The sequence below is a fragment of the Rattus rattus genome, chromosome 8 (genome assembly GCF_011064425.1).
Source record: "Rattus rattus isolate New Zealand chromosome 8, Rrattus_CSIRO_v1, whole genome shotgun sequence".
In the NCBI taxonomy this organism is placed as follows: domain Eukaryota; kingdom Metazoa; phylum Chordata; class Mammalia; order Rodentia; family Muridae; genus Rattus; species Rattus rattus.
The window spans coordinates 3,990,334-4,017,220 of NC_046161.1; the positions used below are offsets into that span (position 1 = coordinate 3,990,334).

General features: G+C 43.6%; 1 protein-coding gene across 1 annotated transcript in view; it reads left to right on the top strand.

Moving 5' to 3' along the window:
- The window catches only part of Tmem123 (transmembrane protein 123), a 28,302-nt gene extending 16,041 nt beyond the window's left edge, over window positions 1-12,261 (top strand). The window contains exons 3-5 of the mRNA XM_032909915.1: window positions 8,803-9,063; window positions 9,264-9,417; window positions 10,085-12,261. Of these exons, the coding sequence (XP_032765806.1) occupies window positions 8,803-9,063; window positions 9,264-9,417; window positions 10,085-10,109 (440 nt within the window). The 3' untranslated portion in view covers window positions 10,110-12,261. The remainder of the gene's footprint in view (window positions 1-8,802; window positions 9,064-9,263; window positions 9,418-10,084) is intronic.
- The last annotated feature ends 14,626 nt before the right edge of the window (window positions 12,262-26,887 follow it).

Below are 26,887 nucleotides of genomic sequence, written 5' to 3' on the forward strand. Positions count from 1 at the left end.
GAGGGAAGTTACTGTACCGTCTTAAGGTCTGTGACTCCATTTCCTTCCAGTACTGCTTCTTGGGGCCACGAGGATTACAATTAGTTCAGGCAAAATGCTTGGAGCAGCAGCTGACACCTGTGGGCGCTCTGTACCTGTTAGCATCCTTGTTAGGATCGAGTCCAGCATGGGGGAGTGGAGAAGCCAAGGTTGGAGTTAGGGCACCATGGTCATTAGACTCTTAAAGCTATGTAAACCGCCAGCTGCCTCACTGATGTTTGCCAGCTTCCTTTGTTGGCAGCACTCAACAGATTCATTTTGTACTTCATGTATCCCAAATGACATAGGCAATATATGTCAGGTCCCGAGAGGCACAGAGACTTAATTGGACATAGATAAAAGCTCTACAATGCCTCCGCTGAGGTGGAAGGTAGGAAGAACAAAAGCTGTAATGACAGGCAGGTATAAACGTGGCAGTAAAGATACAGGTTATCATCAGGTGGAGGAGGAGAAGATACTGGGAGAAGCATCTGGCACTGGGGCCATTCGAGGATGAGGTGAAGACCTAGAGCAGTGAGACTAGACTAACCCGAACAAAGACTCCTAGAAATAGGGACAGGAGCCCTGAGCCAGCCATCTTCCTTAACTAGCCAAGGCCTCAAGTGGAGGAATTGGAACATTAGCCCAGCCACAAAGTCAGTAGTAGTTAGATTCTAAGGACCATGGGAAATAGATAAAAAAAAATAATAATAAAATAAAACCCTGATTATGTAACAAACTTATGTAACAGTATAGCAGTATAGCTCTTAGAATAAAAAGTTTGGCCCAGGCTGGCCTCGAACTCGTGATCCTCCTGCCTCTGCCTCTTTCAGCAAATCCTACCAGCATGTGCTACCACAACCAGCATACAAAGAGTGGAGCAGAGACTGAAGGAAAGGCCATCCAGAGACTGCCCCATCTGGGGATTTATCCCATTTGCATCCCATATGACCAAACCCAGTCACTATTGCTGATGCCCAGAAGTGCATGCTGACAGGAGCCAGATATTCGTGTCTCCTGAGAGGCTCTGCTAGAGCCCTACTGATACAGAAAACGATGCTTGCAACTAACCATTGGACTGAGCATGGGAACTCCAAAGGAGGAGTTAGAGAAAGAACTGAAGGAACTGAAGAGGTTTGCAACACCATAGGAAGAACAACAGTATCAACCAAACAGGCCTCCCCACCACCACCACCAAGAGCCCCCAGAGACTAAACCATCAACCAAAAAGTACATGTGGGGGAACCCATGGCTCCGACTGCATATGTAGCAGAGGATGACATTGTCCAGCATCAATAGGAGAAGAAGCCCTTGGTCCTGTTGAAGTCTCGTTTCCCCAGTGTAGGGGATGCTAGGGCAGTGAGGTGGGAATGGGTGAGTGGGAAGGGGAGCATCCACACACAATCAGGGACCAGGATATGGGAGGGGGGAACCGGGAAAGGGAATAACATTTGAAATGTTAAATACATAAAGTATCCAATTAAAAAAAAGTTTAAAGACGTCAAACCAGTTGTGTTTAGTGCAGAGATCAGTAATGGAGTAGTTACATAAAATGTAAGCCGTGGAGAGTAGTCCTCATCAAGCGAAGTAGTGTGATGAAGCCCTCAGTTCTGCGATGGAAGCAGCTGAGTGTGTGCTTGCACTTGGGCTTTATTGGCAGCACTGTCTTAGTTAGGGTTGATAAAACACCATGGACAAAGTAACTTGCGAAGGAAAGGATTTATGTGGCTTTTACTTCCACACTGCAGTTCGTCGTCGTTGGAAATCAGGACAGGAACTCAAATAGGACAGGACCTGGAGGCAGGAGCTAATGCAGGGGCGTGTAGGGGGGCTTACTGGCTTGCTCCTCCTGGCTTGCTCAGCCTGCTTTCTTATAGAAACCAGAACTGCCAGCCTAGGGATGGCACCACCCACAATGGGCTGGGCCCTCCCCCATCAATAACTAATGAAGAAAATGCCCCACAAGCTTACCCGTAGCCTGATCTGGAAGCATTTTCTCAGGTGAGGTTCCCTCCTCTCATGACATTTTAGCTTGTGTCAAGCTGACTTAAAACTAACACAGAGACTGATGAGAACACAGATGTTTCTGTTACTGGAACCTTTTTGTGTGCGTCAATATTGGTAGGTGGGAAGGGCCAGCTGGCAGGTTCATCGCCACCAGAAAACAACAGAAATCAAAGTTGGGAGACACTGACTTTAAACCCAAGCTTGTCCACTTCAGATACTCGTGACTAAGTATGCCCACATGTTTGTCGACGCTGCCTGTGATGTCTTGAACATTGTCGATGGGAAGTCAGCGTCTGGGTGAGCACCTCACATGGGCTTTGGCTGCTGAACTGGAGCAGACGCTGCAGCTGCAGCATGGGGCCCAGGCTTGGAGAAACCACGAGAGTTGGCTGCCGATCCTCCACGGCTGTGACAGGAATCCCACAGTGAAAACATGGCCTTGACGTGGCATCTGGCTCACAGAAGCTGCTGCTGTCTAAAGTGCAGTATTCCTAGAAAACATTAAGCATGTGTGAGTTTCAGTGTTGTAGGGTTTCATTTTTCCTTTGTCTTTCAAGGAAAATGTTGGGCATTAGGTATTAAATTTTCTGGTGTCAGAGCCAGCCACGTGGCTTATACCTATAACCCGGCCTTCACAAGGCTGAGGCAGGAGGATTGCCAATAGTCTGAGACTACTCTTCACATGTGTCTGTATGGGCTACAGAGTGAGGATCTTCTCTTTAAAACAAAATTACTAGCACCAAACCTGGACATGGAGACCTTATCGGTAATCTCAGTACTTAGGAGACTGAAGTAAGAGGATTCTGAGTTCCAGGTCAGTCTGAGCTACATAGCAAGTTCCAAGCCAGCCTTAGCTATGTAACATGACCCCCTCTCAAAAACCAAAACAAAGAATGTGGCTTCCACAGTGAACTGAAGCCACCTGCTGCTCTGGTTCAGTGCAGTTGCCTCCCCGGGCTTCTTTGCTGACCTTGGAGCAGACACTGTTTTGCACTCTCTTTGTTGTGGCGCTTTAAGCTTGTGGGTGACCACATTCTTTTTTGGCAGCTGCAGGGTTGCACATGCCTATTCTTCTGTGTTAGGCCCTAAATCTTCTGTAACTGAATGACAGGACCATCTGCATAGCCTATGAAATTGCTAGTGCAGCTTTAATAGTGTTATCTCAGGCATAGCTAGCCCTGCAGAGACAATGCAAAGGCAGACTGGGGTGTGATGGGAGTCTCTGTCAGTGCCCTGTGCGCTCTCTGATGGAGACTAGCTGGTGTGTTTCTTATATGCAGATTCAAAGGACATTAACATGTTTGGTACATACATTTTTAAGTAATTCTCAGCATCTTTGTAACCTAAAGTCTATTCACAGTTTTCCATCCAGGAGCATGATAGAGGTTAGCCCTGGGCAGTGGTATAACTCTGCACCCTTTCCAGCCGAGGCTTCCTGACCTCATGATGCCACTGCCCCTTATAACATAGTCAGCTGGCGACTCAGTGAAGGGGCTTTTCAATCAAATTGCCTAACTTCACATCCTGGCTTCTTTCTACATTTGTGACTAGACAAGTTACCCTCCGTATCTCCTCATCTTGTCTGTAAGTAGGGCTAGCAGCGTCTACCTCAGAAACCTATGAAAATTACAAACGTTTCTAAAATATATAGAAGAGTCTTAGGCACAAAGTAGCAGTATTCGCTAGGGAACACTGGCAGCTCAAACAGGGCGTGGGCTCAGCTTTCCCATTCATTCCAGGTCACAGTTCAGTTATGTTAGTGCCACGTGCCTCTACAGAAGAAGGGACAGAAAGCGCTGGCAGTGTGGCTGGTAGTGAGACACCTTCCCTGTGGGCCAGTGGAGCCCCAGCGCAAGCAAGCACCTTCAGGCAGCCCCAAGTACCCACTGCACAGGGCCCAGAGCAGCCTGGCCAGGCGGGTCCCGTTTGTGCCAGTTTAGATGAAAGACTCTTTACCCAATGTCTGGTAGTATGTTTTCTAATTTTCTACAGGAAGAAATTGAACTCAGCTTGTAAAATGGAAAGTAAAAATGGCCTAAAACATTAGAATACCAACACCTGAAAAGGGAAGAAATAATCTCCTTTCTGCTTGATCTAGAAAAGCCGTGCACTGCATGGGAGAACATTTTTTAGGGGTGTGTGTGTGCGTGTGTGTGTGTGTGTGTGTGTGTGTGTGTGCGTGCGCGCGCACGCGCGCGCGCGTGCGTATCATCGTGCTGGCCCTACCAATTCTTAGGTAGTAATGATAAAAATACAACTAAGAACTATAAAAACTAAAACCCATGTATTTGAAAAGGAGACAGACAATTTGGAAGGAGAAAAGGGCTGCCCTCACCTCTAGCCTGGCTTGTAGCTACTCTGTTCCCTGTCTATCAACACCACCAAGAACCCCTCACAGTGAGTCCTTCTGCATCAGTGGGCGTCAAAGCATCGTGTTTGTGTGGAGGTAGCCCTTGAGCACACATTTAGAAAGAAGGCTGATCTGCTGTGTAACTGGTGAGTTAACGGAGTAGGATGGGTCTGTGGTGGTGGCACACACTTCCTGTCCCGGCAGAGGCGGGGGCGGGGGCGGGGGCGGGGGCGGGGGCGGGGCAGAAGCAGGCACATCTTTGAGTTCCAGGCCAAGCTTGGTCTACATAGTGAGTTCCAGGACAGCCAAAGCTATACAAAGATACCTTTGTCTTAAAATTTTTAAGGAGTAGGGGGAGTTGCTGAGAGGTTGGAGGGTCTTGAGCAGGGACATCAGGCAGCACTGGTGATCTCGAGTCTCCTCACTGCCTTGGGCCTTCTGGAGCTAGCCAGACTTGTGGGTGTAGTATGTGTCTGTGGAGTGGAATGACAGGCTCTAAGGACCGAGGTAGCAGTCTTCTGGGAAGCCTCACTGCCCGGAGCAGCCAGGCCCTCTACCCTGCACTTTCTGTCCTGCTGTTCAAGGACAGCCTCCCTGCAGAACTCTCAACAGAGAGGACAGCAAGCCATCTTGTCCTGGGGTCTTTAGATGATTGAAAGAAGATTCAGAAAGTATTTGATGCTTAGGAAATAGACGCTCCCCTCAGGGTGCAGACGTGGTTCTTTAAAGACCCAGTTTTCACAATACTCCACTTCTCCTACAGATTTTTCTAGATTTGTTTTTTTTTTTTTTAATCTAGATTTTCAGTTCTTTGTTCTGTCAAGTAATTTGAATTTAGCCATTTTAAAATGTACCTGTGGACTCGCAGTAAGAAAAGGCCTTTTTGGTTTTAAGCAGTAAATATCTCTTGCCAGCACTTGCTTGACAGGGTAAGGTTTAGGCTGTCACTCTGAAAAGTGGTTCTCACTTTCTTTCTCTTTCTTAATTCCAGGAACTCACCATTTAAATTTTATTTAAGTATTCAAGCTACAAATTGTTCTTAGAATCAGTCTCCTGAACTAACACTCAGACCTCAGAACATCCTAGCTGTGTTGGAAATAGCTCCATGTTTTTATCAACTGTAGTGGATGGAAAACTACTACTGCAGATTAAAGAATTGAGTTTTTAAAAACCGGATGAGAATTTGAGTGGGCATTTGATTCCCCTTCAGTCTTTTGGGACTTGGTTACAGAACTAAGGGAGATTATTCCTTCACAGTAGCCTCCCTGCCTTGAGGTAGCTGAAGCCATTGAAGATCCAGGTCGGCTGGGGAGACAGCTTCACAGAGCATCACTGCTGTTACACAACAGTGGCTGTCTGTTTCCTAAGCTGACACTTGTCATAGGCTGCAACTGAATTGGCTGCTAACAGCCACCATAGGAAGTAGGAGACAGGACAGCGCCCCTTGCTTTACAGAGGGACCTTTCCAGTGCAGCTGTCACAGGGGTGAGCTAACAGTACCTCAGCTCATAACCACCACCACCCTACCCTACCCCCATGGTACAGCCCTTTCCAGGGACTGGATCTCAGGGACTTTAAGTGGCTTCTAAGCTCTGCTTCCTGTGGTGTAACTAATTGGGCTAGAGGAGTGAAGTCTGGTCAGACTGCTGGAGGCCCAGACACGAGCACATGCATGTATATTTGGCCTTTTTGCATTGCATCTGCTGTAGGTATGTGGGGCTGTTTTGGAAAAGAAGAAACTTTGCTACAAGTGAAGGAAGCATCATAAATTTTGCTAATACATAGATTTAAAACAAAAAACCATACCTGAGCCAGCCTCCCTTGGGACTTGACTTCAGTCCTTGGCCCTGTCCCAGGGCAAACAGTTATCTGTCTCTTCAGAGAGTTTCCTTTGGGCCTTCATGTCTCCATGAGAAGTAACATCCTCTTTCTTTCTCTCCGTGGGCCAAGGGTGGAAGAGGACACTCTTCCCTCTTCAACCTTTTCAACCTCAGCTCAAACCACTGGTTCTCATTCTGTGGGTTGTGACCCCTTTGGGGTCGAATAACCCTTTCATAGGGATTGTATATCAGATATCCTGCATATCAGATATTTACAATTCATAACAGTAGCAAAATTAACGGATACAAAGTAGTAATGGAAATAATGTTATGATTGGAGGTCACCATAGCCTAAGGAACTGTATTAAAGGGCTGCAGCATTAGGAAGGCTGAGACCCTAGAGACTAGAGGAGAATGAGGAGCTCGGATGGATGGATGACAGCTGGCAGTGGCCGGCCTGTTCTAGTATTATCTGTGCAGGTGACAACCTTGTTCACTGGTACCTTTAGGGACTCATCGGTCTCTGAACTGTGAAGAGTGGGGAACATCATGGCTGTTGTTCACATATTATTACATATATTTATTGTTTATATTTTATTCCATTTATTTGTTGGGAATCTATGAGTCTGAATGAGTGTGTGACGTAGCCCATGGTGGAGGTTGGGGACAACCTGTGAGAGTCCTTTCCTTTTACCGTGAGGGTCCCAGGGAGCGCACTCAGCAGCTCGACAGCTGGCACCTTTGCCCCTAGGCCATCTTCTGACCCATTCATCACCCACTGGTTTTGTTGTTTAAAGCCGCATCTTGAGTTTTAGCTCTGGCTAGACCCAAATGTGTGATCCCCTGCTTCAGCCTCCTGAGTGCTGCCTTTCCAGTTGTGTGCCACGTTGCCCACATTAGGAGATATTCACAAAAGGAAGCACCCGGTGTTGAATTCAGAATGAGGGGGTTAAGTGACCAGGTATGAACGCTTACCTTAAAAGACAGCGTCCTTACATTCAGCGCTCATGTCAAGCTCTTAACAGCAATTTTCCCTTTGGAGCGCCTTACCCATGTACAGGCATTTCAGCTAGGTGTTTTTCTTGCATGTTTGATTTTCCAGGGAGGGAGCTAATATTGTCCTGTCCTGTTTTCCCAGTGTCACTTTGTGGGTCTGAAGGCTGCATTATTGTGCAGTTGAGGAAAGCAGTGTTGTCGTGTTCTGCAGAGGCCACTCTGGTAGGCAGCAGGACATAGACTGCTCCTCACTGTGTGCTCTTCACAGTAGGAGTCATACAGCGTGTTAGCGTGTGCTTAGATGTGGTAGTATCCAAGGTTGAACAATAAAAGGCTAGTTCAAATACGGCGCCTACCAGGATAATGATAAATGTTCTCTTGATCTTAAAAGGGTGGGGAGCTAATCCCGAGTGGGAGGACTGAGTAGCGAGGCTAGGTTGAATGCAGACAGATGCATCCACAATATAAACACTAAGACAGGTGGAGAAGCAATTCCCAGAAAAGCAGTCTGTACCCGAGCTTGAAAGACAGTTGGTGACATTTGGAGTCATCATTTGGAGAAATAAGAACCTTGGTGCTGAGGGGGAAGAAGTTCATGTAACGAATTTTTTTCTACCCTACTATTTATGAGAATAAAAATGGTCAACAAGGGAAACCAATACGCTTCTCTGTTTCTGAGTGATGGAAAGCCAGCACAGTCTTAGAGTCAGAGGCACAGTCCAAGTCTCCGTCCCACACGTGTGTGGTGTCACAGCTGCAGATCTTCAAAGTGGGTACTGTTTGGACCGCTAATGTACAAGGACTTGCTTCTGGTCACACGGAGTGTTTTATACTCCCTCGAGGGAAATGCCTCCTGAGGAAGACACATTTCCACAGCTGGGAGTTCTATTTAAGGGTTGACCTCTTCTCCGCCTTTTATGCACATACTATTTCTTACCAGCAGATATGCCCAGGCATGAGCTGGGGCACTCACTGTAAAGTGCTTCACCAGACCGGCTTCAAGAGAATCACACCACAGAATGAGCACCTAAAGCCGTGGCAGCCGCCCAGAGCCACCACAGGAAGCTCTCACCGCAGGACGGTTCTGCCTGCTCCTGTCCTACAGTGGTGTGGACTCTGTACCCACTGGCTGTCCTCAAAGTTCCTCAGAGAGTGTGGCCGAGAAGCTTAAACTCTTCTCATACTCACAGTCTGTTCCTCTAGACATGAAATAATTGGCTGCAGGTTATGGTGGCCTGTGTTCTCAGCACTCAGGCAGGCTACCGTGGGATTGCCACAAGTCTGAGGCCTGCCTGGGCTACATGGCAAGGCCATGACTCAATCAGCAACAGCAACAAACTATCTTTCAAAACCTAAACTGAACTGAAGCAAGGTGCAGTGTCATAGTCAGAGAGGATTCGGTCTTACGGGATTATCTTCTGTATGTCCTGACTAAGCCTCCTAGCTATAGGGCTTGGTGGTGGTGGTGGTTTGGGTGTAATACAGCAATATCGTCATGAGCATGGCTTTCCTCATTAGACCCATTCTGTGTGGCACTGACACAAGTAGCCGTGTGTGAGATCTTTTATCGTAGATCCTAACAACAATTCTTATTCTTGGCGTTTTTTTCAGAGAATACCACCATGCAAGTGGTTTCCAACCAGACCAGTCATATTAACAGCACCGTGAAGCCGTCTTCAGTATTGCCAAAAAATGTCACAGCTGCTACTGTGAGGCCTGCAACTATTAAAATATCAACCCCGGGAGTCTCACCACATGTGACCCCCAGTGCCTCAAAGTCTACACCCAAAACAAGTGCTTCCCCAAACTCCACCCAGACGTCAGCATCCATGACAACCACAGCCCACAGTAGTTTACTGACATCTGTAACGGGTATGTATTAAAACGACTTTCTTTTTTCCTATGCTATGAATTAGCTGTTAAATGCTACATGAGAGCCAGCATTCCATTCTACCAAAATATAAGCTGTATCTGCTCAGATTTTCTCTCACCCACACTTCAGTGTACTTACCTAGAAATTCAGACTTCGGAATGTTTCAAATAAAGCACAGATACCTGTTTTATCTTCTTAGTTTCAGCAACCACTCATCCCACCAAAGGCAGAGGATCCAAGTTTGACGCCGGCAGCTTTGTTGGTGGTATAGTGTTAACACTGGGAGTTTTGTCTATTCTCTACATTGGATGCAAAATGTATTACTCAAGAAGAGGCATTCGCTATCGAAGCATGTAAGTTGGGCCATTCTGCATACTTTATCATGACCAGTACCAGAGTTGGGCAGTGCTCACCTCCAGGATTGTGTTGTGTGCAGACTTGTGACTGTTCACAGATGGATACATACTGGTGAGCACGTTGGTACTTTACCTGGGGTCAAACACTGCTTTACCAGGGTTTAGCAAGCTGCTTTTGTTGGCTTTTACCACTCTCATAAGAACTGACATGCCAGGTCTCATCAATGTAGTGACTTAATACATGTGCCCTAGATATGTCATCAGAACCAAAGAGTATTTTTGGCAAAACATGTTTTTATTTTTAATTTTAATGACAAAGACACAGACACAAAAGTTTCCCTGGTAACAGTACTTACCGTGAGTACAGACTTCTATAAGCCACGTGTGGTGGTCCATGACTGTACTCCTAGCTTTATAGTAGCCTAACTTCCTAATTTTAACCGTTAAGGCTAATTTTTCCCCCACATGTGTCTGTGCCCTGTGAAAGTCAGCACAGATTTGCCTGTCGACCTGTTTGGTAGCCTCAACCACTACACTGTGCTGGGTATGCACAAAACTGAATGAGCAATGACAATTAATTTTGTTTGTGAAAATTAAAGTTGTTCTAATGTTACCTCTTTTACAAATAATTTTACAATAATTTTAAATTTTTTATATATTTCAGTGATGAACATGATGCTATCATTTAAAGTACTTCAGTAGTCAAGGAAAGAAGAGAGACTGCAGCCCTGTCAATTATTTTGGTTTATATTAGTTTAAGATATTATTTTTCTTGGAAATAGTATAAGCAAGCCATGCATAAAAGGAACAGTGTATTCCATGAATATCTGGAAATTTCTCATTACTATAGGTAGGGGTGTAGTCTGGGCAAAATGAATATTTGGAGCTAACAGGTAATTTATCCAGTGATTATATTTCCTTAACTAAGTCATAGCAAGACTTTTGGAGTATGTGCATGGCATTGGTCACTGAGGAGCAGGACCATCTGGCATACAATGAGGAGCCTGCCTCAGCATTCCACATCTCAGTCTCTTCACTGCTCTCACAAAGAACTTGAGTGCCAGTCAGAGCTGAGTGGTCATAACTCCTGCGTCAGGTTCCACAGTGGGCTAATCATCTTTCAGGCTGTCGAAGGAAGCATCAGCATTTTAGGGTTTAGATTAGAGTTCATGTAGAAGTAGAACTTGCACTCCAAATTCAGCTCCGACGACCACCACCCGTGCTCCTGTGCACCCATGCTCCTGTGTTGACGGCCGCCGGAGCACGGGAGCTCGGACCATCATTTCTCGTCAGCTGTCCGTTGGTATTTCTTCCTTTGTACATAATTTAGGCAAGCTGCCACGCTCGCCCTGCTTCTCAAAAGGTGCAGCAGCATGAAGGTTGCTGTCATGCTGCTGTGGAAACCTGTCCCACGCTGGGAACTGCTTTTCGCAGTCACTTGTCAGTTTGAGTTCTAGTGAACGGCTTTTAGGCAATGTGGGGCTGCTTCCCATATCCAGAATTTGTTAATGGAATGCAAAAATGCCAGTTTTCACAGCTCCATTCTGTGATTTCCCAGTCATTGTTTAGAAGCCTACATTGACTGCATCCTGCTTGTTAAGCCAGGAATTGTGAAGCCCCAGGCCACTGAACCCACAGGGTACAAATGCTGTATTTTTTTACACTGTCAACTTATTCAGACTTGAGAAAATGACTTTTTTATAGTAAAGTGTATTTTGGTAAATTCTGGCTTCCTGATCCCCAAGCTCTGGAAAGGGCGCTGCAGCCTTGTATCTCTAGGAAACCAGACTCAGGTCACCAGAGCAGCCACATTCTCTGTGGCATTGTAAGTTCTAAAGTTTATACTCAGGTCAAACTCAGGGCCAGGTTTAACAAAGGAGGCGTTTAGTTACAAAATACTAATATAGTATTTCTATCATAGAGGGACAAAGTGAATTATAGCAATTTTTGAAAGTGTAGAAATAAGCCAAAAATGTCCAAATGAGCACACACCTATGTTACAGTTAAAAATGTAATAAGTGTAACTTTTGTAATCTGCTTCTGGTTTTTAAAACAACACAAACTACCAAGAATTTTTTTTATAAATAAGAATCATTTCTACTTGCTGTATCAGGTCCAGCTGATATGGTAAAAGGTGGACTGCTCAGATTACGATAATGCAGAGAGTAGAAACACAGAGATGCTAGGAAATGGACCATGGAGTTAAACTAGTTTTAAGCAAGGGCTGGTGGAAATTCAACACTTCCCCCATTGGCTTGTAACCACTGCTCTGCTTCCTGTGCAAAATACAGGTCAGGGCCTTGAGGCAATGAGGACCTGGAAAGTTTAACTTGTTTTGTTTGCTGCAGTCTTGGTACTTCCGTACCCTCCAAGATTGTCGTGAATACTTATTTCTCTAGCACTTTGGAAATACAAACAACTTTCTTAAAGCAAGGTCATTATTTGCTTCTTATATTTCCACTGAGTTGGGGTTAAAAGTAATTTACTTAATGTCTTTTCTAATTTGTTACTTTCAAATACCAAGATTTCTGTTGAAGAGACTTCTTTTTAATCTGTAAAAATTGAACGTGTTTCCTAAGCCTAAATTGTCTTCCAAGTCTAGCTTAAGCAAATGCTTACTTTCCTAGCTTTTCTAGAGAATGAGTTGTTTTTTAAGATAAAACAATGAGTAAATCCATAAAAGGACTAATTCAAATATGAAAGTTGGCAACATATTTTATGGTGTGGTAATTTTGTATCTTCAGGAGAAAGACTTGCCCTTTTTCTATTGTAATGACCAATTTTGGTATTTCATTGTTACTAAGATCTATTTTTAGAATAAAATTTGTTCTCTATTCAAAATGTTTTAGTGTTTTGTTGAATATGCCCCGAAGTTCCTCTTTTATTTATCTAGTATATAATCCTGTTGAATACACAGTAACTAAGGGCTTTCACAATGGGCCAGACCTTGAATGGTTCCGTCTCAACAACAAGGTCCATTCCTTGGCACAGGCTTTGGAAGTTTGCCATTGGATTCTCTCATTTCTTCAATATTCTTGGGTTCAGTTTCTTTTGCAACAGATGAGCAGCCATCCATTTATACTCAAGACCACCCCCCTACACACACACAAACACAAACATACCACACACCACAAAATGTCCACTTATTTCACTCCAGGACCCAGAGAAGCCATCTCTCCTGACCCTGCATAAACTCAAAACTACCTCTACCTACATGCCTAACTCTATCTACCTGTGCTTCAGACCTTCACACAGAAAGCTCACTTGCACCCTGGAGCCATGTGTACATACTAATTACCAGCTCAGTGTTCAGTGAAACTTAGAACTTGCTTTCAGACCTTAGTTAGCTTCAAGGCCTACATACCCCACATCAGTGCTACTGCCTTAAAAGACCTCATGCCTGGGGCCTTAGGGCCACTGTTAATGTGCCTATGCTACTAATGCTAGCTCATTCAGTCACCAAGAAACTTAGACCTCACCTTCACCCTGGAGCTACTGTAGCCATTTCCATGCTAAAATGCCCTTGTTCCCAGCTCTTGACAACTTCACAAGGACCGGTACCTAAATACTTGTCAGCTCATCAGCAGGTCCTGAAAACCCTTGCTCCAATCTCTGGATCCATAGCCATGCCACAGGCACCACCCTTCAGGTGATGTCACAGTGGGCCTACAAGTTGGACCTAGTGCCTTGAAAAGCCTTAGCCACCTCTAGGGGCGAAAGGACTCCAGCAGACATCACAAGTGAAGACCCACAAAGCCCTGCTCACAGATCTCTGAGGGCCCTACAGTATTGGCCACACTAACCCAAGCTGCCAGCTGCAGACACTTAGCTGCTCGCTCACTTGTACCAGACCACTGTGCTTTTCACCGATGCCTATGTATCTCCCAAGTGTGAGTCCTTTGCCCAATGTCATCCTATAAGAGTGTTAGTGCAACTAAGTGCACAGAAATCAACTAGAAATGTGAACCGAGGAGACAGCAATACCAAACAAACAACCACTTGGCAGTAGGTAGAGAGCTCCAAACTATTAATATACAAAAAAAAATAATAATAATAATAATTCAGGATAATGTTAAGGAAGTTCGAGCATTAGAAGATAATAAGCAGTTCAACAAAATTAAGTGATGAAATGCCAATTGCAATATACAATGTGTCATGGGCTCATGTGACTATGGTGAAGTGACTTGATAGCCTACAAAAAAGGACTGTTCTTGCCTAAGGGGTTGGGGGGAGGCTCTATCATGATTGGTTGGCTATTTGCCTGCTTTCAGGCTACAGCACGGTAGAGGATCATGGAAACATACCACAGAGGCAGCTGTTTCTGTGGTACCTGCAGGGTCCTGGACCTAGGACTCCCCAAGATAACAGAATCCATTTAAGATCGTGACTAGACTACTTAAAATACCTCGTACAATGGTAACAAAATGGTGCGAAATGGACAACAAATTATACAGTCATCAGAGAAAACAGAAGTGAAGAAATGAATCCAGCATCATAAGTGAACGTACTGACTGTTAAGGAAACATCCCCAATCTGGAGAAAATAATTTTAAGAACCCAGGTACAGAAAGATCCAAATTCACACATCATACTTGATCCAAAATGAATGACACATGACATTACAATCACATTGCCAAACAATGGCAGGTTCCGTGAATGTAACAAGAAAAAGTTGTATAATTCCACACAAAAGCTCCCATTTCGCCATCATGATTTCAGTGGAAGCTGACGTGCTAGAAGAGTCGGGTGGTATGATGTAATCAAGTTCTGAGAAAAAAACAAAACCACAGCTGAATGGCAAAGCTGTCGTCCCTTCAGGCACTGAAAGACTCACCAAGACAAAGGTGTGGGCCCTGGCTGTCAAGGTCAGAGCTCTTCAGAGTAGTTCTGTGAGTCCTTTGTCTTTAGAATTGGACTTAGAAAGACCAAGCATTTAAGATGACAGATGCACTAACTTGTTAACAGGTCTATGACAAGATAAATTATAATAATAAAAATGGAAGGCGTATGGTTAAAGTACACAGTATTTTATGCAATCAATGAAAGCAGTTATTACCTAAAAGAAATAACCACAAATAAACAATCAGTGGGTTCATAAAAATAATAAAACATATTACCATTGCCAGTACAGAAGGTTACCCAGTCCCACAGGGAGACAACAAGAGACGAAGAAGAATTTGCAGGACCTAAATTAACACAATTTCTGCCTCTCCACACCACTTCAGCATCTGCCCTGATGCTGAAGAACAGAGGTGTTTCAGATTCATGACATTAGAATATTTGCATATGTGAATGAGGTATCTTAGGGATCCTGTCGGACACTTAGGGACAATCATTTGTACTTCTTATAAACACTAGCTGAAAGGTAGCTTCTATGAGGTTTTTAATGTGCCTTCATTTTAACTGAACATGTTATGTGATCGCAGGTATAGAAATTTCCTCATGTCACTCAGGAATTTCAGATTCTGAAGTCTTTCAGGTGTTAGAAATAGGGATAATCAGCTTTATATTTAATAAATAAATATAAATGAGCTAAAATTTTAAATCAAAATCATTGGCTGGGCTGAGGAGACGCTCAATGAACCCAGTGATCAGTGTATAAGAACCAGGAGCTGAGTTTGGATTCTCAGCACCCACATAGGATCTAGGGGTGGCAGTGCACACCCATAACCCCAAGTACTGGGGAACAGAGACTGATACAGAACCCTGGGGCTTGTTGGTCAGTCTGTCTACCCAAAAAGAGTAAACTCTAGGTTCAGTGAGAGATCCTGTCTCATATAAATACATAGACAGACAGACAGACAGATATAAAAAGACAGACAGTAGTTGAGGAAGATACATCAAAGTCAACTTTTGACCTCAGACACACACGAACACAAATTGAATGGATTTAAAAAAAAAAAAATAAGACTCAACTTCATGCAGCCTGTAAAGCCCTCTTTGACTTTACAGACCGAGTTTGACAGTGGTGGATGTGGGATGGTTTGCTTGATTGCCGGCTTGTCTACATCTGGAGTGAACCACAGTCTAGAAATGGAGGGTCATCTGTGAGAAGAGTTTCTGCTTGGTTTGAAGTGGGGGAATCCACTTCTAGTCTGGATCTTTGAGGTAGGAAGATACATCTGTGATCCAGAAATTGAGGAAGGAAGACAAGTGCCTTAGTCCGGACTTTGAGACAGGAGATACACACCTTTGACCTGGATCTTGAGGTAGAAAGATACTCCTTCAATCCAGGCCCTATCTTCCTGCTAGAAGCCTGTGTTAGGACAAGGGAGAGAGAGGGAAGCTCTTGTTCTTTGCCTGCTTTCCCTCACCTTGCTAGCCAGCCCATTCCTTCACTGGCATTGGAGTCTACCGACTTCTTCAGGATTCCAGCATGTACTGAAGACTCCACCTTATGAGACAGAACCTCCCAGATTCTTGGACTTTCTATTCACAGCTAGCAATTGTTGGATTAGCTGGACTGCAGCCTGTAAGTCATCTCAATGAATGAATTTAATCAGTAGGGACTGAGGGATGTTGGGAAAACCTGGGGGCCAGTGTCCATTTTGATATGTTAAAGAAGCATCCTATCCACTGGTCCCATGTTTGAAACCTAACACATAGTAGACCAAAAGGCCTAAATTATAGTAACAAAACAGTCCTAAAAGTCTATAGTGGCCTCTGTGGAGGTTTAAATTAAAATGGCCCCATAGGTCCACAGGGAATGTCACTCTTAGGAGGTATGGCCTTGGAGTAGGTGTGGCTTTGTTGGAGATGTCTGACTAGGGGTGGGCTTTGGGATCTCAGAAGCTCAAAACAGTCACTTCTTGCTACCTGCCCATCCAGATGTAGAGCTCTTATCTCCTCCAGCACCATGTCTGCCTGCTTCCTGCCATGATGGTGATAGACTAAACCTCTGAACTGTAAGCCAGCCCCAGTTAAATGTTTGCCTTTATAAGAACTGCCATGGTCATGATGTCTCTTCCCAGCAGTAAATCCCTAAAACAATACATACACCCACATGTATATATATTTTACAATATATGAATATATATTTATAAATGTTTAAGAATATAATTAATGTATAATGTATAATTATATAATACAAATATACATTTATATATTCTAAATTAAGATCTAAAATAACAAAATAAGGAAAAGTGTACGAGTCACATATGTGATAAGGAGTTAATATTCAAATGTGTAAGGCATTCAACAATTAAAGAAATCATAAAAATGTGCAAAATACCTGGAACAAACATTTTAAAGAATGCACACAAGTGCCCAAAATGTACATGGAAAAAAACCTGCTGTGCATAACTAACCATCAGAGAGATGCAAATTAAAACCTCAGTGAAATCCCACCACCTCCTACCAAAGGCAGGCAGGGCAATGGTTCAGAGGCCACAGGAGCACCCATTGCAACACTGTCTGGGAAAGTATGTCAGCACAGCTGTCTGTCATGGAGAACGTGTACCTCAGAAAACTGAAGACCAAACCCCTATGCTCCATCAACCTCACTGCAGGGGCAACACCTGAAGAAATGAAATCAGTATGTTAGGATCTGTGTTGATAATGTGCCACAGCTCTAAGTGACCGTTGGGAAGGCCTTGACCATGTGGAGAAGGGAGAACATGGGAAATCCAGGCTGCCCACTTCATCCCACGCCGCACCGAGAGCTGCTCTTCTAGCCAGGGCTCTCAAGAAACAGAACCAACAGAATGAAAGCACATAGAAAAGGGGTTTCTTAGATTGGCTCACAGGATGTGATCTGCAGAGTCCAAAAATGGTTGCTTCACAAGAGTAGTTGCTCAGTCCACAAGGCTGCAAGTCTCAGCAGTCCAGTCTGGTGCTGCAGGCCTGGAGGATTACTGGAGAGCTACTGGTTTTCAGTGGGCGGTGGAATTCTGAAGAGGTAACGTCTAATATCAGTGAAGGAATGCTTCCACAAGAGGACAGGTGAACTTAACAGCCAGAGTACGGGCGAGAAATGAAAAGCTGAGGTCCTTTCCTCCTTGATCTTTTTATGGGGACAGCTCATATTTGGAGTGGACCTTTCTGCTTTAGATAATCTAACCAAGAAAATCCCTCTCAGAAGTGCTCAGTAGTTTGTGTCTTACTTGCCAAGTGAACGGCCAAGATGAGCTATCACAGCTCTTTACCATATCTCTTTAAAAGAGGCATTGAGAGGGGCTGGAGAGATTGATTGGCCAGTGGTTGAATTCTCAACCACAATAGTGGGATCACAACTCGCCGTACCCAGATCCAGGAGAAACCAATGCCTCTGGTCTCTGTGAGCCCCTTTGCAGGTATATACCCACACAAAAGACACAAACGGACAGAGGAAAGCCATTTTAGACGGAAGTGGGGACCGCCTGGAGCTATGATGATGGGTGCAGCATTTGCCCTTCACCGAGCCAGGGTTGTGCAGGGAAGGCCAGCGTGGATAGCACCAGGACCTCGGGGGCTGAGGTTTGGGAACTACCACTTAACATTGCTCCTGTATGTGCACGATTAAGTGTCCCAGACACTGAGGTATAAAATGCTTTGTTCGGCATCGCAGAAAGCACCTTGAGAGGAACTTGAGATATTCTGAGCTCCCTGTGATTCTGTCTTCCGCTTTCCCACTTGAGGGCTGTCACTAACCCGCGCAGCCCTCGGGCCCACCCTTGACTCTTTCATTTCAAATCTCTTTATTTTCATCCCAAGTCCGACCCCTCAGGACCCTGTCCAGAACCTGACACATCTGATCTACGGTCAGTTGAGGGCCACTGAGATGACTCAGCAGGCAAAGGCACTTACCACACTGCCTGATGTGAGTTTGATCCCTGGAACCTTAAAGTGGAAAGAGAGACCAACTCACCGTGTCCTCTGATCTCCATTCACGCACCTAAACACACACTATAACTAACAAATTATAATACTGTTTTTTTTCACAGTATTTTTATTACTTTTCATATTCTGACCAGTTTCCCCTCCTACCTCCCCTCTGCCCCTCCCCCACCCACTCATCCTCTGTTCCTATTCAAAAAAGGCAGGCCATCCATGGATATCACCCAAATACAGCGTATCAAATCAAAGTAAGACCGGATGAGGCAACCCAGTCAGAGGAAAAGGGTCCCAGACGGAGGCAATAGAGTCAGAGAGTGGCCCCGTTCCCACTGTTAGGAGTCACAGGAAGACCAAGCTAGTAACCATGGTATACATGCAGAGGGCTCATGTTTTCCCCTGGAGGCTCCCTGGTAGTTGGTTTTAGTCTCAGCCCCTGTGAGACCGGGTTTTCTTGTGATGACCCCTCTGGTTCCCCTTTCTTTCTAATGTTTGCTCTTGGTGGGTGCATCTGTCTCTGTCAGTTGCTGGGCAGAGCCTGACAACTTGGTCAGGCATCAGTCTGAGTGTGGTAGAATATCACCATGGGTCGTTTCATTGCCTTTTTTTTTTTTTTTTTTTTTGTCAGTTGTGTTTGGTTCTGTCCTAGATCTTTGGGCTCTCAGCCTCTGGGTTCTGGCCCTCCAGGTAGTGTTAAAAGTGGACTCATGGCATGGGTTCCAGGCTGAACCAGTCACTGGTTAGCCATTCCCACAGGTTCTACTCCGTCTTTCCCCTGCTCTTCTTGTGGGAGGACAAATTGTAGGTTGAAGGTTTTATGGCTGAGTCATTATCGCAGTCCTTCCACTGGACGTATGGCTTGGTTACAGATGGTCAGCTCTGGCTCTATATCCCCCATTGCTAGGAGTCTTAGCTAGGGTCATCCTCATCAATTCCTGAGTTCCCATTACAGTAGGTTTCTATCTCTTCCCTAAGATGCCACCCAGTTTCAGTTGTCTCTCCCACTACTCTCTCCATCCCCCTCACACACGACTCCTCCTGCTCCTGTCCCCCACCCCCACACCCCACCCTCTCCAACCCCCATGTCTATTATCTTTCCCCTTCCCAGGGAGGTTCAGATGTCCACCACCACCCCCACCCCAGGTTTTGTTTTTATTTCACACTCCCACTACTTTTAAGAAACTGCCACTTGGCCAGGCACAGTGGCACATGCCTTTAAACCCAATACTCGGGAGGCAGAGACAGGTGGATCTTTACAAGTTCAAAGCCAGCCTGGTCTACAAAGGACAAACAGGGCTTGTTACACAGAGAGCCTGTTTTAAAAACAAACAAACAAACAAACAAACAAACAAAACAAAGAACCCTGCCACTTGTCAGAAGAACATAGAGTCCCTGTAATTACATAAGAGCCTTCCTTTCCAAATGTGTGCTGCTAAACACAAGCAACCATGTACAAGCAGGGAAGGACACAGCTGCTTTTTAACAAGACATAAAGCTTTACTAAAATATAAAGTACCACTCTCAAATTTTCTCATATTCTTTTTTTTATCTTTATTAACTTGAGTATTTCTTATTTACATTTCGATTGTTATTCCCCTTCCCGGTTTCTGGGCCAACACCCCCTTAATCCCTCGCCCTCCCCTTCTCTATGGGTGTTCCCCTTCGAATCCTACCCCATTACCACCCTCCCGCCAACAATCATGATCATTGGGAGCTCAGTCTTGGCAGGACCAAGGGCTTCCCCTTCCACTGGTGCTCTTACTAGGATATTCATTGCTACCTATGAGGTTGGAGACCAAGGTCAGTCCATGTATAGTCTTTGGGTAGTGGCTTAGTCCCTGGAAGCTCTGGTTGCTTGGCATTGTTGTTCATATGGGGTCTTGAACACCTTCAAGCTCTTTCAGTCCTTTCTCTGAATCCTTCAACGGGGGTTCCATTCTCAGTTCGGTGGTTTAATGATGGCATTCGCCTATGTATTTGCTGTATTCTGGCTGTGTCTCTCAGGAGAGATCTACATCCGGTTCCTGTCAGCCTGCACTTCTTTCCATCATCCATCTTATCTAGTTTGGCGGCTGTGTATATGTATGGGCCACATGTGGGGCAGGCTCTGAATGGGTGTTCCTTCAGCCTCTGTTCTAAACTGTGCCTCCCTATTCCCTGCCAAGGGTATTCTTGTTCCCCTTTTAAAGAAGGAGTGAAGCATTCGCATTTTGGTCATCCTTCTTGAGTTTCATGTGTTCTGTGCATCTAGGGTAATTCAACCATTTGGGCTAATAGCCACTTATCAAAGAGTGCATACCAAGTGTGTTTTTCTGTGATTGGGTTACCTCACTCAGGATGATATTTTCGAGTTCCATCCATTTGCCTATGAATTTCATAAAGTCATTGTTTTTGATAGCTAAGTAATATTCCATTGTGTAGATGTACCACATTTTCTGTATCCATTCTTCTGTTGAAGGGCATCTGGGTTCTTTCCGGCTTCTGGCTATTATAAATAAGGCTGCTATGAACATAGTGGAGCATGTGTCTTTGTTATATGTTGGAGTATCATTTGGGTATATGCCCAAGAGAGGTATAGCTGGGTTCTCAGGTAGTTCAATGTCCAATTTTCTGAGGTACGTCCAGACTGATTTCCAGAATGGTTGTACCAGTCTGCAATCCCACCAACAATGGAGGAGTGTTCCTCTTTCTCCACATCCTCAACAGCATTTGCTGTCACCTGAGTTTTTGATCTTAGCCATTCTCACTGGTGTGAGGTGAAATCTCAGGGTTGTTTTGATTTGCATTTCCCTTATGACTAAAGATGTTGAACATTTCTTTAGGTGTTTCTCAGCCATTCGGCATTCCTCAGCTGTGAATTCTTTGTTTAGCTCTGAACTCCATTTTTTAATAGGGTTATTTGTCTCCCTGCAGTCTAACTTCTTGAGTTCTTTGTATATTTTGGATATAAGCCATCTATCTGTTGTAGGATTGGTAAAGATCTTTTCCCAATCTGTTGGTTGTTGTTTTGTCCTAACAACAGTGTCCTTTGCCTTACTGAAGCTTTGCAGTTTTATGAGATCCCATTTGTCAATTCCTGATCTTAGAGCATAAGCCATTGGTGTTTTGTTCAGGAAATTTTCTGCAGTGCCTATGTGTTCCAGATGCTTCCCCACTTTTTCTTCTATTAGTTTGGGTGTATCTGGTTTGACGTGGAGGACCTTGATCCACTTGGACTTAAGTTTTGTACAGGGTGATGGTGATAAGCATGGATCGATCTGCATTCTTCTACATGTTGACCTCCAGTTGAACCAGCACCATTTGCTGAAAGTGCTATCTTTTTTCCATTGGATGGTTTTGGCTCCTTTGTCAAAAATCAAGTGCCCATAGGTGTGTGGGTTCATTTCTGGGTCTTCAATTCTATTCCACTGGTCTATCTGTCTGTCTCTGTACCAATACCATGCAGTTTTTACCACTATTGCTCTGTAATACTGCTTGATTTCAGGGATAGTGATTCCCCAGGAAGTCCTTTTATTGTTGAGGATAGTTTTAGCTATCCTAGGTTTTTGTTATTCCAGATGAATTTGCAAATTGTTCTGTCTAACTCTCTGAAGAATTGGATTGGTATTTTGATGGGGATTGCATTGAATCTGTAGACTGCTTTTGGTAAAATGGCCATTTTTACTATATTAATCCTGCCAATCCATGAGCATGGGAGATCTTTCCATCTTCTGAGATCTTCTTCAATTTCTTTCTTCAGAGGCTTGAAGTTCTTATCATAAAGATCTTTCACTTGCTTGGTTAAAGTCACACCAGGGTATTTTATATTATTTGGGACTATTATGAAGGGTGTAGTTTCCCTAATTTCTTTCTCGGCTTGTTTCTCTTTTGTGTAGAGGAAGGTTGCTGATTTATTTGAGTTAATTTTATACCCAGCCAATTTGCTGAAGGTGTTTATCAGGTTTAGTAGTTCTCTGGTGGAACTTTTGGGATCACTTAAAATACTATCATATCATCTACAAATAGTGATATTTTGACTTCTTTTCCAATCTGTATCCCTTTGATTTCCTTTTTTTGTCTGATTGCTCCGGCTAGAATTTCAAGAACTATATTGAATAAGTAGGGAGAGAGTGGGAAGCCTTGTCTAGTCCCTGATTTTAGTGGGATTGCTTCAAGTTTCTCTCAAATGGAGAGAAAAAAAAGTTTAATAAAAAAAAGTTTAATGTTAGTTACTGATTTGCTGTACATGGCTTTTACTATGTTTAGGTATAGGCCTTGAATTCCTATTCTTTCCAGGACTTTTATTATGAAGGGGTGTTGAATTTTGTCAAATGCTTTCTCAGCATCTAATGAAATGATCATGTGGTTTTGTTCTTTCAGTTTGTTTATATAATGGATTACATTGATGGTTTTCCATATATTAAACCATCCCTGCATGCCTGGGATGAAGTCTACTTGATCATGGTGGATGATTGTTTTGATGTAGTCTTGGATTCTGTTTGCCAGAATTTTATTGAGTATTTTTGCATCGATATTCATAAGGGAAATTGGTCTGAAGTTCTCTTTCGTTATTGGGTCTTTGTGTGGTTTAGGTATAAGAGTAATTGTGGCTTCATAGAAGGAATTTGGTAGTGCTTTGTCTGTTTCTATTTTGTGGAATAGTTTGGATAGTATTGGTATGAGGTCTTCTATGAAGGTTTGATAGAATTCTGCACTGAACCCATCTGGACCTGGACTCTTTTTGGCTAGGAGACCTTTAATGACTGCTTCTATTTCTTTAGTTTTGGGGTTGTTTAACTGGTTTATCTGTTCCTGATTTAACTTCGGTACCTGATATCTGTCTAGAAAATTGTCCATTTCCTGCAGATTTTCAAGTTTTGTTGAATATAGGCTTTTGTAGTAGGATCTGATGATTTTTTTTTTAATTTCCTTTGATTCTGTAGTTATGTCTCCCTTTTCGTTTCTGATTTTGTTAATTTCGACAGACTCTCTGTGTCCTCTTGTTAGTCTGGCTAAGGGTTTATCTATCTTGTTGACTTTCTCAAAGAACCAACTTTTGCTTCTGTTCATTCTTTGTATAGTCCTTTTTGTTTCTACTTGGTTGATTTCAGCTCTGAGTTTGATTATTTCCTGCCTTCTACTCCTCCTGGGTGTATTTGCTTCTTTTTGTTCTAGAGCTTTTACATGTGCTATCAAGCTTACATATGCTCTCTCCTGTTTTTTTCTGCAGGCACTCAGAGTTGTGAGTTTTCCTCTTAGCACAGCTTTCATTGTGCCCATAAGTTTGTGTATGTTGTACCTTCATTTTCATTAAATTCTCAGAAGTCATTAATTTCTTTATTTCTTCTTTGACCAGGTTATCATTGAGTAGAGCATTGTTCAATTTCCATGTATATGTGGGTGTCCTTCCCTTATTGTTGTTGAAGACCAGCTTTAGCCAGTGGTGGTCTGATAGGACACATGAGATTATTTCTATCTTTCTGTATCTATTGAGGTCTGTTTTATGACCAATTATATGGTCAATTTTGGAGAAAGTACCATGAGGTGGTGAGAAGAAGGTATATCCTTTTGTTTTAGGATAGAATGTTCTATAAATATCCATTTAAGTCCATTTGATTCATAACTTCTCTTAGTCTGTCTATGCCTCTGTTTAATTTCTGTTTCCATGACCTGTCCATTGATGAGAGTTGGGTGTTGAAATCTCCTACTATTATTGTGTGAGGTACAATGTGTGCTTTGAGGTTTAGTAAGGTTTCTTTTATGTATGTAGGTGCCCTTGTATTTGGAGCATAGATATTTAGGATTGAGAGTTCATCTTGGGCTGGAGAGATGCCTCAGCCGTTAAAGGCTAGGCTCACAACCAAACATATGAGAGTTCATCTTGATGGATTTTTCCTTTGATGAATATGAAGTGCCCTACCTTATCTTTTTTGATGACTTTAGTTGAAAATTGATTTTATTCGATATTAGAATGGCTACTCCAACTTGCTTCTTCTGACCATTTGCTTGGAAAGTTGTTTTCCAGCCTATTACTCTGAGGTAGTGTCTGTCTTTGTCTCTGAGGTGTGTTTCCTGTAGGCAGCAGAATGCAGGGTCCTCATTGCATATCCAGTTTGTTAATCTATGTCTTTTTATTGGGAAGTTGAGGCCGTTGATGTTGAGAGATATTAAGGAATAGTGATTATTGCTTCCTGTTATATTCATATTTGGATGTGAGGTTATGTTTGTGTGCTTTTCTTCTCTGTGTTTTGTTGCCAAGATGATTAGTTTCTTGCCTCTTCTAGGGTATAGCTTGCCTCCTTATGTTGGGCTTTACCATTTATTATCCTTTGTAGAAAGATAGTGTAAATTTGGTTTTGTCATGGAATATCTTGGTTTCTCCATCTATGTTAACTGAGAGTTTTACTGGATAAAGTAACCTGGGCTGGCATTTGTGTTCTCTTAGGGTCTGTATGACATCTGTCCAGGATCTATTGGCTTTCACAGTCTCTGGTGAGAAGTCTGGTGTGATTCTGATAGGTCTGCCTTTATATGTTACTTGACCTTTTTCCCTTACTGCTTTTAATATTCTTTGGTTTGTGCATTTGGTATTTTGAGTATTATGTGATGGGAGGAGTTTCTTTTCTGGTCCAATCTATTTGGAGTTCTGTAGGCTTCTTGTATGTTTATGGGCATCTCTTTCTTTAGGTTAGGGAAGTTTTCTTCTATGATTTTGTTGAAGATATTTACTGGTCCTTTGAGCTGGGAGTCTTCACTCTCTTCTATACCTATTATCCTTAGGTTTGATCTTCTCATTGAGTCTTGGATTTCCTGTATGTTTTGGACCACTGGCTTTTTCCATTTTACATTATCTTTGACAGTTGTGTCGATGATTTCTATGGAATCTTCTGCTCCTAAGATTCTCTCTTCTATCTCTTGTATTCTGTTGTTGATGCTTGTACCTACGGCTCCTTGTCTCTTCCTTTGGTTTTCTATATCCAGGATTGTCTCCCTTTGTGCTTTCTTTATTGCTTCTAGTTCCATTTTTAATTTTTTCACCTGTTTGTGTTTTCCTGGAATTCTATCAGGGATTTTTGTGATTCCTCTCTATAGGCTTCTACTTGTTTATTTATGTTTTTCTCCGTTTCTCTAAGGGAGTTCTTTATGTCTTTCTTGAAGTCCTCCATCATCATGATCAAATGTGATTTTAAATCTAGATCTTGCTTTTCTGGTATGTTTGGATATTCAGTGTTTGCTTTGGTGGGAGAATTGGGCTCCGATGATGCCATGTAGTCTTGGTTTCTGTTGCTTGGGTTCCTGTGCTTGCCTCTCGCCATCAGGCTGTCTCTGGTGTTATCTTGTTCTGTTATTTCTGACAGTGGCTAAACCGTCCTATAGGCCTGTGTGTCAGGAGTGCTGTAGACCTGTTTTCCTGTTTTCTTTCAGCCAGTTATGGGAACAGAGTGTTCTGCTTTCGGGTGTGTAGTCTTTCCTGTCTACTGGTTTTCCTGTGGCCCTGTGTCCTGAGTCCACCAGGCAGGTCGCTTGGAGCAGAAAAGTTGGTCTTACCTGTCATCCCTCGGCTGAAGTGACTCCTGGGCGGCTGCTTTTGAGCTCTCCGTGAGGGCGGCAACCAGGAGGGCCTGCACCGCCTTTTCCCGGGGCCTCCTGCACCAGGGTCTCTGATGGCGTTAGGTATTTTCCTCTGGAGTCAGAAATATGGGCAGATTGTAGTCTCTTCTGGCTTCCCAGGCATGTCTGCCCCTCTGAAGGTTTAGCTCTCCCTCCCACAGGATTTGGGTGCAGGGAATTTTTGATCGGGTCCCTTCAGATCCGGGTGGTGTCTATTTTCTCATATTCTTAAAAAGCATTGTGCAAAGGTAAGGAGAGAACTGTACAAAGCTATCTTCTGACCTTCACAAGCATGCTATGAGACAGACGCACGCATGCACGCACACACCACCACTAAGGTTCTTTGTTCTGAGGATCTTGCTTTTTTTAAGACAGGTCATGTTCTAAAACCATGGTCAGTTCTTACTGTGTGGTTGTGGGGTGACTAGAACTACTAGGCTCTGAAACACATCAACAGGCCCAGCAGAGCTCCAGACTGATCACTTAGGTGTTCTCACCGTACTGTGAGCACAAGTCTGAGATGAAGGTATTGGGAACTCTGGTGTCCTGAAGCCTCTCTCTTAATTTCCTTTGGCTGTCTTCACATGGCATCCTGGAGTATATGGGCTGGAAGTCACCTACACAATCTTGCTCCTCCTTGATTAACTCTTTTAAAGACTTATTTCCAAATACAATTGCAGTGTTACGATAGCAGAACCCCACCATCGACTCAGGCCAGAAAAGAGCTCAGCCGCTTATAGCAGGTACCACAGTGCTTGACACACCGTGGACTCTCGGTGTGTACTCAGTAGCAAGCAGAAGGCCACATAGAAGAAACAGTCCTAAAAAGATGACTAGCCTTTAAGAGAAAGGCACGAAGGACTGGTTGTTTAACAGCAGAGACTGAGATGCAATTCAGACGGTCTGGCACTGCACGCTACCCTCATCTTGGGGTAAGTTCTAACGGATTGCTTGACTGACAAACTTCTAATTTTACTCCCTAAGAAAGCTGAAAGCCTCATCACAAATTATTCATAATAGGTCCAGGATAAAGATTTTAAAAGTTTGGAATATTTTAATTCATAATG